This window comes from Cyrtonyx montezumae, unplaced genomic scaffold (genome assembly GCF_038088225.1).
Source record: "Cyrtonyx montezumae isolate F1298 unplaced genomic scaffold, pur_monq_1.0 scaffold_8, whole genome shotgun sequence".
Taxonomy (NCBI): Eukaryota; Metazoa; Chordata; class Aves; order Galliformes; family Odontophoridae; genus Cyrtonyx; species Cyrtonyx montezumae.
In genome coordinates this window covers 57051057-57063364 of record NW_027072089.1, presented here as the reverse complement: position 1 = coordinate 57063364, position 12308 = coordinate 57051057, and the positions used below count along the sequence as shown (strand labels likewise).

The following is a 12308-nucleotide window of genomic DNA, read 5'->3' as shown; positions in this document are numbered from 1 at the left end:
AAATTCTTCCCTCTATTATCAGAAACAAAAATTACAAATGTATATATTGTGAAACTGTTGATGTCTTACATCTCAACATTTCAGCTGACAACAAATGCTTTTTCAAAGTTACACCTCTGCCATTCCATAAAGCATTTTACAGAAAAAACAAAGCCAGTTTCAAACAACTATGTAGGCCTGCACAGAAAGACACACAAACTGAGCTCCAAATCATAACTTAACATGGCACTGATCCCAACAAACATGCTGGTTTCTCCTAATTGTGAACTATAGTCAGATGCTCTTCCAGTACTGGCAGTTCAGTTCCACTTTTCAGTATTAACAATCTCAACAACACATCATATTTATTAAAGCTGATGGGACTTACACAGTCACATTTTTGAAAATAAATACAAAAACATCTCTCCCAACCAGACATACATATGTGGCTTACACTCACATGACATTTCCTCTTAAATCAGCAGTTGAGTTAAGCCTCAAATTCCAAGTTGTCTGCTATATAATGTTAGAGGATATGCAGAATGGAGAGACTAAAATAAATGGCTCATGTTAAAGAATAGCAAAAATGGCCTAAAGCTCATGTACAACTCTTTTTTTTAGATGAGGAAATGGACTAAGTGTACACTTAGGTATAAAAACTGCATAACACATTTCTGTGTTCTCATGAACAATTAAAAACAATTAGGTACATCTCATCTAGATACTACATAAAAATGTTAAACTCAAAATGATTATCCCAACAAATATATTAACTGTTGATCCCTTTGTGCCAGGGATTAAAATAATACAGATGATTTTTAACACAGGAGGTACAATTAAATACATGTTCAGTGTTGCAAAAAGCAACCAAGAAAATACTGTGAGCCATAGATTGCACTAAAACATACTAAAATACTAAAACATACTAAAAAATACTAAAACAGTATGATACAGCACTAGTCAACTCACAAAATGCAAGACTTTGCATGTGGGTTATACAATAAACACTTGCCATACACTATGCTTTATGTTATTAAACTTACAGGCTGACAAAGTAAGTGCTGTAATTAAGCATCATTACCTGTTAAAACAGAGGCTAGTTTATTCCAAAATTCCCTTTCTCTATGTAAATTTTCTTCTTACCTTTGATTTTGTCTATTTATGCTGCCTAATTTGTACAGGATGTCAAAAAAATCAAACAAAATACATAGACCACACTGTATTATTTCAAACACCTGCACCTCTAAAATTGCAGGTGGGGAAGATTACATATGTGTCCAAATTCATAAATTATAGGAAAATACACTGTATATGTTTGTATACAGTCACACATGCTCTGTCAAACCACAGCAGGTGAGAAAAGAAGTAAAACCAAATAGGGAAGACTCAAAGAGGAAAGTAATAGTTATTCTCCCTCTAAAAGAGAAAGTGAGACTTTATCTTAGGGGACATACTGCTGTCAACACAATCAGCTGCAACAGCTAGCTGTGTCAGCAGCACGATGCTGAGCAACCCAGCATACGCACACATAACACTGGTGTACTGTCCTCAATCATGTAGTGTGGCTAAAATGAAGTCAACAAGTTCAGTGAGTAACATCAATTGCTCAATTTGCTTTTGGCATCAAGTTATACTTTCAACTGTGCCTGGTAAACAGCTAAAAATATTACTGATGCATTCTTCTTCTGCTAGGCAATACTTTTTTCGTCCTGTCTGGGCAAAAGTAAGGTCTGTGTCATATCCTGTAAAGACACAACAAGGCAGAAGAGCCAAATTCTGCCATTACAGCAAAGACTGCAAGGCTCATGCAGTTTTCACTCCCTCATTTACAAAGAGTACACCATTTTTATTTTATTGTTAGAATATTTTTATTTTATTGTTAGAATTTTTTGTTGTTTAGAAAAAAAAAAAAAGTGATGTCTATATCTGGTCCAAATGTGTGTTTTGCATTATGTTTGACAAAGCATACCAGCATACAGAAATACTTGTTCCTTTGCATTTTCAAAGTATATTTTGGCTTTGAGACTAATAAAACCGAACTGAACTTAACAAAAACAATTCATGTCATTTCTGATTGTTAGCCAGGATTTTTAAAATCAGACTTTTCAGCCTGCACAGAGATAGAAGGGGAAAAATTTTTAAATACAAGTGTTTAAAGGAGTTGCATCCCACAGATTTCTACAAGTATCTGCGTATCAACCACTTATTTGTTGTTTACAAAATGTTCTACATTAGTTTGTTGCCATTAAAAACATTATTCCCACTAAAACAGACAGTTTATACCGTTAACACAACTAAGGCTTGTTTGTTTGTTTTATTTCATTTTTATTTCAGTCATTCAACCTCACCAAGTTATAGGAACAGCACTTCCAAAGAAGGCTGAGCAAAAAAAACTTCTACATAATCAGCTGGAATTGCATTTAATCAGAAGTGCTGAAAATTGAAGTCTTCAGCTAGATAGCCTTCCAAATGTATATAAGTGTTTTTAGAACACACAATATAAGCTGCTTTAGAAAATTATTAACCAGGAATACTCTGCCAGTTCTTAGAGAGGGAATGTGAAATTTTGGGCTTTTTAGTGGATAGAAACATTCAGGAATGTTTTAACTTCAGTTTCCATAGGGTCAGCCACTCTCCTTATCTTTCTTTCGTCATGAGAAATGTTATTAATGTGTGAGTATCAAATTAAAAAATAGGACTTATTTCTAAGAAGTGTCAAGAATTTATTAACAATACAAATCACTGGAAAAACAAGTTTTTCTAATTTACCCCCCAAAAAAATCAATGATTCTAAACAATAAGGATATGGGGTCAAAATACCTCAGCTCAGAGCTCTTCTCCACCATCTTAAATTCTTTGAAACACGAGTCCTGAACAACTCTTCTGATTATATCATTTATCAATTTTCTGTTGTATTTCACATGGAAGTACTAATCAAGGGCAACAGATAATAAAAAAGTAAGAAAAATCAGTTCTGTTTTCAAGACTACACTTTTTCTAGAAACACAAGTAATCAAGAAACAAAAACATATTTTAAAGATCAGAGCAATAAGCCAAAACCAGAAAGCATGTACAGTAACAACATTTACCTGCTATTAGCTTTAGGAGGGTACTCTTATCCCCATTTACAGCAGCAGCATGCACTTCAGATGCTAATGAGGAACCACTGAAGAGGCAGTTTGCTGAAATATTCATACTCTTGCAAGGTATTACCATAGGTCAGATCTGTACCACCAACATATTTTGTAAGAATTCAGTTCTAGGGGAGGAAAAACAAAATAACCAAATTAACACTAAAATGACACAAACAAAGCTAATGAGAATAAACTGTCCCACTGAACAACAGGAGAGAACAAATGCATTTCTTATTTTGTGAGCTAAATCGACCTCTAGTCAAGATTAAATTAACAAAAGCCAAAAAGCATAAAGCATATACATAATTAGTCCATATATAATTTTGTTAACTTCAAAATAAATTTCAGTCAATAAGCTTTGCAAAAGTCTGCAGATAAGATAGTGTTTCTCTATACATTCAACAGATCCTTCTTCATAGTGCTGGTATGGATGCTTCGAGTAACCAGCAGTGTTTATCTCAAGTACTGACTTGATATCTGGTGGCGCTTCACCATGATGGTTTATGAATACATGCAGAACTGGGCTTATAACCAGAAGCAGTATCTTTTATTTGACCAACTGGCCTAGCTGAAGTAAGTAAACCAACTTTTTATATCTTGAGTCTTCTTCAGACCTGAATAGAAGTAGGAAAATGTGTGCAAGAAAAGTCACAATGAATCAGATCAAGCTCTGTCTCAAACTGGCCAATGCCAAAGAACAACTTAAATATATTTATGATTTTGTTCCTGCTTCCTAAACGTTTTCCAACTTACAACTATTTAAATCACTTCCTGAAGTGGGATTTATTTCTGTGTATTTAGAGGTCATCAGATTCTGTTTATTTGCTTCAGTTAATTTTTCTTCTACAAACCTGTCTAGTCTCCTCTCAAGCTTATCCACTACATCCACTGAAAAAGAAGCGCCACAGCACAGCCAAACACTGTATGGATGAACTGCTTTCCTCCATCTGTCTTGAGATAGCTCTTGGCATTTGAGGACCCTTAAACTTTGTATTGGAAGGGAAAGTAAACAGAAGTTCTCATCCATCAGTAATTATTCTACATATCCCTAACGCAGCTTTCACAATCATAAGTACCTTCAGCTGAAAGCGTAGGACACTACTTAGCTGTTCCCTAGGCAGAAGATTTTATGTACGCCTAAACATTTTAATTAGCATTTTTGGACCTTTTCAAAGTTCTGTTATATCCCTTTGAGATGGAAACTAAACTCTGCTAGGTGTTCAAGACGTAGGCAAAAATTGGAATTAGGCTGGTCTAACGGTCTTCTTCTCTCTTTTTTCTTCTCCATTTGCCACCAAAATTACATGCATTAGTAATTCACCTTCCCAGCCACTTTTGAAGTAGAAGTACTATATTCATTGATCTACCAGTCTCAAGACCTTGATAATGATCAACTCATGCCTGCATTGTGTAACAGAAATGAAGAAGGGCCAGCACACTCAAAAGCACATTGTTTTTCTCCAGTAGTATCAAGCAGTAGAATGTCTACCTCCAAATCTCATCGTACTTACCATTCGGAGTGAAAAACAATGATTGTGTATGCTAGCAAAGAAAAACAGAAATTGAAAAAGAAAAAAAAAAAAAGGAGGCACCACTGAACTTTGGGAATGTTTCACCTCACCTTCTGTTCCATGTTAAATCAAACATACTCCTTTTGTCATGACCCATATTTACATTGTAGTACACTTTAAAATCAGCAAGAGGAAGGTACCTTGCTTCATTGTTGCCTTGAACCATCTTTAGTTTATTTATCTATAAACTTATTATGTTGGTATACAGTATTTGTTGCCATTAATTGCAGATGCATACATATTAACATCAGGAGAACTGTTATTAAAATGTTCACTTTTTGGTTGAACAATGTGAAATCTTCTACAGAAGATATTAAACATTTAGAAATAAAAGTAAAAGCCTTTACTTGCAAGCAAACAAAAAAAAAAAAGCAAAAGTTTATAGCTTAATATAACTGTAGACTCTTCATAGCATGCACCAAGCTTCCTAGGAGAGCTGATCAAAAAAATGACTGCAACAAGCTCCATGCAAACCTAATCACTTATTCAGTGATCACTGCACCGTAAGTTCATATCCCATCCCTGTAACAGCCATAAATACAGAGCCAGGTGGCCTCTTGATACACTGCAATCTTATCTATAAGAAAATACACCCGCATACAAAGCATTTAACATATAGCACCAAAACTGCTGTTTGTCCATCCTGTCCTCAATTAAGCAAGACTCTGCTATGCCACTTCTTACAACACCTAAATCTTCTCACAAAACATTCTCTTTCTAAAGCCTGCATGGCTGAGTTTTCATGAGCCAACACTGAGCACGTATGGCATTCATATCTGCCTGAAGTGATCAAGTGTGAGGACATAATAGTGCGTTCACAGCACCTCAAGTTTGCTCAGTTGATAATGCTGGTATAGAGGCAGGAGGATGAACTCCTCATAATCTTACAAAAGCATTTTTGGAAATATTACTGGAAATAGTTCTGGAGCATCGTCTGGTCAAATGAAAGCTACAGAACAAAAGGATCCTGTCCCTACACTCTCCTCTTCCACCACAAACTTCAGCATAATGTGACAACGATGAAGTCATGGACACTTCCATCCTTACCAAACTCCTCTATGTTCCAGAAAAGTCACCAAACATCTTTTGGTATGTTTGTTTTACAACGTAAATAGATGATGTTATAAACTGAATGAGTGTGATTAATGGATTCACAGCCCTAGCTACTTCTAGAAGAAGACAAGATAAAAGAGTTCAAAGAGGCAAATGCGAGAGAAGGTTAAAAATATTCCCACTTTACAGTCATGAAAGACAGAAAAAGTGCCACAAAATACTACAAGCAAAAACATTACCGTACCTAGCTGCAATAGGAACAGGAGGAAAGAAAGAGAAGGAAGAAGGCTGCAGAGATGGATGCCACATAATTTAACATGCACTTGATACACAAGACTGCAGCTTGAATTTAAACTGTCTTGTCTTTTTTCCCAAAACGCTTCCTGTGGATAGAAAGATAATCTCTATGTTTTAAGTGGACCCATATACACCACTGGAATTTGACACATGCTGGGATACTGAGATAGTAGTTTTATCCCTAAAGGTATCACTGATGTATTTTCTTCCATTTTCTTTGTATTTTACTTGCATATTCTCTCTTCCACTATCATTCCAGCTGGTCTAGACATGCACAGTTGGAAGATACCTCTTCATGACTTGTCCACTTACTGTATCTGAATATTCTGGACAACTCTTTTACAAGTGAAGAATGCTGCCTCCAGCTCCCGTACTGCTAATCCTGAGCACCCTCAAAAGGCTCTATTATTTGGGGTATTCAAAAGGATGAAGAACCAAATGTTTTCCTCATGTGCTAAAGGAATAACTGCATCATCTGGTTCTAACACAGTTTAATCTTCCATGTTGTCAGATGGAACCAAACAAAGGAAACTGTAAAATAGGAATCACAGCATGGCTGAGGTTGGCAGGGCCCTCTGGGCTCATCTGATCCCATCCAGTCCCAGTTCCAGCATGGCCACCCAGAGCAGGGTGCTCAAGCCTGTATCTCAGCAGCTTCTGGATACCTCCAAAGAGACTCCACAGCCTCTGGACATAGAATTGCTGCCTGGTGCAGATGAAACCTCCTGTGATTCTGTCTGCACACATTACCTCTACTCCTGGCATTGAAAAGAGCCTGCATTTGAGTTATTTGCGATCTCACTTCAGATACCTAACAGATACTGATGTGATCCCTCCCCTCCCAGGATCCCTTCTCTAGGCTGAAGTCCCCTATCAACTTTTCCTCAAAGGAGAGGTGCTTCAGCCTCTTCATCATGTCTGTGGCTCTACATTGGGCCAATTTAATAAAAAGACTCCAAAAAGCATCTGAGTTAAAGACACAGTGCTTAAACACAAACCAGAAGAACTTAAAAAACAACATATGTTTTTCTGTTTTATTATTTTACGGGGATACTTACAACAGTTTTTGTTTTGAACTAAGAAGTTAAACTCAGAAGAAAAGCAAGGCCTAGCTTACAAGATAAGGTTTACACTGCTGTGAATAGAAACTGGCAGTAACGACAGTTGGAATACAAATGCCAGCAAATCTCTGTCAGTATTTTTAATATTATATTTGTTCCAGCTATATTTTGGAAAGGTTATGACAAAAAGTAAAGGAAACAGTTATGACAGAAGATGCATTTGCCTACCTCATCTGTCCCAGTGCTAACAACATAGCTTGGTTAGCATTAATTTTCATTTAAAAACTCCCCACTGCTGACAAGTCCTTACGAAGTCAGATTACAAACGGTTGAGAATACATCCACACGTCATAGTGGATGTGTAGTGAATATTGGAGATATATGGAGTAAATAATGGAGACCTTAATAAAACACCCAAAACATCCCAGGTATAAGTCAGCAATAACATTAAACCAACTGCACGCTGCAGAAAGTTAGTAATGATGCTCATAACTTCCAAGAAAAAACAACACAAGACAAGAAGAATCACTTCTGTACAAAGTGTCGGTAATCACATCGGTAGTGTCAATTACCAGTGCAACAACTTTTAGCGGAGCATCATCGCTGCTTTGAAATACCTAATTGTGGACCCGAGAAATTATGAGATATTAAGAGGACCTACAAAAGGAAAAGACAGAGACCCCTGCAGCGCGACCCCGCCAGGTGCTCGGTGCTGCTCCCGGGCTGAGGTAGTCCAGTTACGTAAGCGGAGAGAACTTTTCCGAGCCCGAAACAACGGAAAGCTGAGGGGGCGGCCCCAAAGCCGAACGACGAGCCCCAGGTCGGAGCAAGCGGCTCAACTCGACTCAACGGCTCAACCCCTCCCAGTCCCACAGCCGCCCCGCCGCCCCAGCCGCCGCGCCCCAGCCGCTCACCTCGGCACCGCCCGCCGCTGCACGCTGGGATAGCCGGGTCTTCCGCGCGGGGCGCGCCGGGAGGCCGCGCGCCTCTCCCTTGTCCCGGTTGAGAACTACGCTTCCCGGCGTGCTCCGCGGGCACCCGGAAGTGAGTGGCGGAGGCGGGCGGCGCGGGGCTCGGCGGTGGGACGGCCGCGGGTGTTTCCTGGCGACGGGGGAAGTGCGGAACCGCCGAGCGTGGGAGCCGCGTTTCTCCCCCCGCCCCGCCGGCAGGCGCCTGATCTACCATGAGACCCGCCGTCTTCCCGCTCCTGCCTCAGCCCGGCCGCCTCTTCCTCCTCTTGGTAAGCCGCCGGCTCCTCCCTGCCCGTCCCGCGGCCCTCCGCTCCGCCGGCAGCCGGCACCGGCTCGAGGCCCTTCACCGGGCAGGCCGCGGGCTGGGGCGGCGCCACCGGCACCTGCAGGGTCCGGGCTGGGAGCGTGCGGCCGCGGTTGGCGGAGGACGGTGTTGTGGCTGTGGCTGATAGGCTGCGGGGCGGGGCACGGCCTGCGCCCGGCGTTCTGCGGGGCTCCCGCCTCGGGCCTGCTCCCCGCTACGCTCGGGGCAGGGCTGCCCGTCCCGCAGCGGCCCTTCAGCACACGCGGGACGGGGACAGCGGTCCCCTCGGAGCTCACGCGCTCGAGTTGGAAACTGCAGAGCCCGAGGGACTCGTGGCATTCAGTTGCGGTTGTCAGAATGGGGCTTTTTTTGTTGGTTTTGTTTTTTTTTCTCGTAGCTGGCCTTACATCCTCAATCTTAGCTACCTTCTGCTTTTGCAGACTTGTGAATCACTGATGCATGTCCTTTGTGGAGATAAGGAGGCCCTCTTATCTTTTAAACAGGCCGGTGCACTGATTCTTTATTTTGCAGGCTTGTATTGTGCCAGATCCTGAGCCTCCACATAGCATAAGGGCTTGTGTGAGTTAAGTTTAATGAGGTTTTGCCTAATCAATTTATTAACGTTTGGGAGAGTAAAACTGGCCAGAAAATCAAGGAATCATTGGAGGTGAAGTTAGATAAACGAGCAAGATTTTTCTTTTTTTTTTTTTTTTTTAGCTGTACTAGCTGTTTAAATAGTGAATGTTACTTATTAGATCATTTGGAAAAGGTTCTGCACCAGAAGGTGGTGGACGTGGAATAGGCTGCCTAGGGCAGTGGGCACAGCCCCAAGGGCTGGAGTTCAAGGAGCAGTTGGACACTGCTCTCAGGTATAGGGTTTGAATTTTCAGTGGGTGCTGTGTGGAGCCAGGAGTTGGATTCAGTGATCCTTAAGGGTCCTTCCAGCTCAGGATATTCCGTGATAGTTGAAATTGTGTGATTCCAAATAGAGTTTTGGGGATCCAAAGGGAAATACGCAGCGGTGCAGTGGCTAATGAATGAATAGAAACTTGAAAACGGGTGCTTAATGAACAGATCATTCCATCTTTGAAATGTGCACTTCTACCCACATAAATTTCAGTTAAATTACAATAAGCTTGCTGCAGTTTCAAGTTTAGTAAGCATACAGAATTTGTGTGGTTTGAAAAAGACACTTTTGAAGTGTATATATAGATGGCTGTTTATAGTGTGTTAGCTCACTGTAGACTGCATTGAGGAACCTAGGATTGTCAAGTCATATCTGTGCATTAAAACAACTATAATGTCTATATGCTAAAATCAACATTTTAACCATTGTTCTGAGAACAGACTCCAGTGAGTGAGAACTAGAAGTGTGTGCTATTTTAAAATACTGTTTAAATAGGCAAGTACAAGTTTGAGAAAGTGGTCAGGAGGTAATGAAAGCATTTTTCTTTCTTCATGGTACAGTGGATCCATGCAAATTTAACACTCATCACTTAGATACGTGCATGTCAACTGAAAAGTAGATTGTGGCAAAGATCTGAATCTTCCCCACATTTTAGTTGCTGTTTCTTTGTGTGTGGGTCATTTAAACCAATTTCTAATGAGATTAAAAAGAGTTATATATGAAACCTCAAAAAGAGTACAGATCAGAGGTGATGTGGTGTTTGTTTTTTTTTTTTTTAAGAGTTGTTGGGTTAAGTATAATTATGTGTAATGTTATCTGTGTAATTCTTCAGCTTCATACCCTGTGTTGTAAGGTGCCTGGTTATGTACTTGGATCAAGACAGTAAATCACTTCTTGCAGTGGATTTGATGTGAGCTTTGGAAAAGTTGTCCTGAGCAGAGTGGGAGTGTGAGAGGATCCTTCTATTTTTTTTAAAGTGGCTGTAAAAAAATAACAGTGCTTGTTTTCTCATGGCATTTGGAGAATCTGGTAGTACGTATCGGACTGACTGCAAAGTTCCATTAACTTTCTTTCTCATCTTAACTACTATGAATGACTGGGACCAACAGCACAATTGGTTTTGTATGGTAAGGTTTGAGGGAGCCCTCTGCTTTGTGTCCAAAGGATGTGCTGTCCACTAGAGCCTCTTTGGGCATGACAGTCAGTGTATTTTGTTGACGTGAGCTTATTAGTGTTACATCAGTGATTCCTGGAGCAGAATTCATTGATATGCAGCTGTGAAAAGAGCTTACTAAGCTGGACTTGCTTAGTGTTAGCAATAAAGTCTTAAAGAAATTAAATTTCCAAACTTTTGGATATACATACTTCTTTTTCTACACAGCATATTCAAGCATGCTTCTCTAAGGGAAAGAAGTTATTTATTTTTCATATCTTTTGCCTTTGTTTTGATAGTTCTGCACACCAAAAGTATGATGGATGAATTTTTGCATTGCTATAAAATGATGCTCCCCATCTTGTCATAATACTCATTTATCTGAATGTTCAAAGCAGGTGCACACTAAAAGATGCTAAATAGCAATTTCCAAAAAGGTAAAGAAAAGGCGAGGAGAAGAATGATCACTGCACATTAGTAAAGCAGGACAAATAATACAGTAGTTGGAGGAAATCGAAGTAGACTGGGTAGAGAAAGTATTTATTTGTAATGAAAGTACAGAAACCTAGATAAAAGACACTGAGAATTGAAATACTATGAAAGAAACTGATATCGTGTCTGTGTCAAGTGTAGTTCTTTTGTCTAAAAGTTATTGCCAGTAGATCACTAAAATTTCAGAGAGCTTTGAATCACTGTATGTTTCCTAATATACTTCTCAATCTCACTAAAGGTTGATTTGCTAGCTTTGAGGTTGCAGTACAGGGATACCTGCCAGGCTCATTTCCCTTCTCAATTTGAATTCTCATGTGCTACTGTAGTACTGGATCAGAGCAGGGCTGCTGTGAAACAAACAGTGTCTGGAGAGAGAGGTAAGGAAGAAGTTCAGGGTGGTGCGAACTTTGTTTCTGTAATGCTGGAGCTGAGTAAGGGTGGGCAGGGCACAGCCCAGGCTGCAGAGGAGGATGCAGAGATGATTGCAAGATTGGAGTGAAAAAATGGCACGTGGTGCTCTTCTTGCTCATACGTGAATGATGTTTCTGCAGTGCTGGTATATTACTTAACACTAGGTAGGACAGATCTGACAAATTGAGACAGTGGAATAAATGCTGACGTGATGCTGCCTCACCACGTTCTTCTGTAAGGCAAGGTGTGGCTCTTTAGTTTTGCTCTAACCAATGCTTTTGTGTTGCCTTCACTTGCAAATGCTTTGCAATTTTTGTTAAGATCCAGTACACAAGACGCTCCATTGCACATGCTTCTACTGCATATGTATAACTGATACTAGTCATATTGCTCAATAATCTTCTGGGAGACTCATGCATGTGATGTCCCTGAGGAGCAGATATGAACAAGAGAAACTACCAACTGATAGGGAGGAAAGGGAATGCGGAAGTTATTTTACTCTCTTTACATTATTTTTTCCCCTCAAGCAACTGTAAAAAAATTTCCCTATTCTTGCACACTGACCACTGGTGTTTTATTGTGTTTCAAAACTCTACTGTTATGCCTTTTCTTTGTAACTTGTTTGGAAAGGTATCCCAGACAAAGCAGGAACACCGATTTCTTAATATATTTGACAGTGCTGTTGGAAGAACATATTTGTCCTGTGATGTTCTGAGAATGTGAAAAGCTTTCACAATTTTGAAGTATACATGGAATCATAGGATGGTTTGGGTTGGAAGGGACCTTTAAGCTCATGCAGTTCCACCCCCCCTGCTATAGGCAGGGGCATCTCCCTCTAGACCAAGTTCCTCGAAGCCCCATCCAGCCTGGTCTTCAGTGCTTCCAGGGAAGGGGCATTCACAGCCTTTCTGGGCAGCCTGTTCCAGTGTCTCACCACCCTCGCAGTGAACAATTTCTTCCTGATATCTAATCTAA

At 40.2% G+C, this 12308-nt stretch overlaps 2 protein-coding genes across 4 annotated transcripts in view; one reads left to right on the top strand and one right to left on the bottom strand.

Annotated features, from left to right (window-relative positions):
* The window catches only part of INVS (inversin), an 87881-nt gene extending 79852 nt beyond the window's left edge, over positions 1-8029 (bottom strand). Inside the window, exons 1-2 of one of the 3 annotated variants that reach the window (XM_065753532.1) lie at positions 8010-8029; positions 3069-3238 (exon numbers count right to left, since the gene is read on the bottom strand). In XM_065753532.1, coding sequence (XP_065609604.1) covers positions 3069-3195 — 127 coding nt within the window. In that variant the 5' untranslated portion in view covers positions 3196-3238; positions 8010-8029. Of the gene's footprint in view, positions 1-3068; positions 3239-7667; positions 7752-7836; positions 7933-8009 lie in introns of those variants that run through there. The other 2 variants (XM_065753533.1, XM_065753531.1) reach the window with 2 other exon arrangements.
* Positions 8030-8176: 147 nt separating this feature from the next.
* The window catches only part of ERP44 (endoplasmic reticulum protein 44), a 45854-nt gene continuing 41722 nt past the window's right edge, over positions 8177-12308 (top strand). Inside the window, exon 1 of the mRNA XM_065753542.1 lies at positions 8177-8335. Within this exon, the coding sequence (XP_065609614.1) occupies positions 8279-8335 (57 nt within the window). The 5' untranslated portion in view covers positions 8177-8278. The remainder of the gene's footprint in view (positions 8336-12308) is intronic.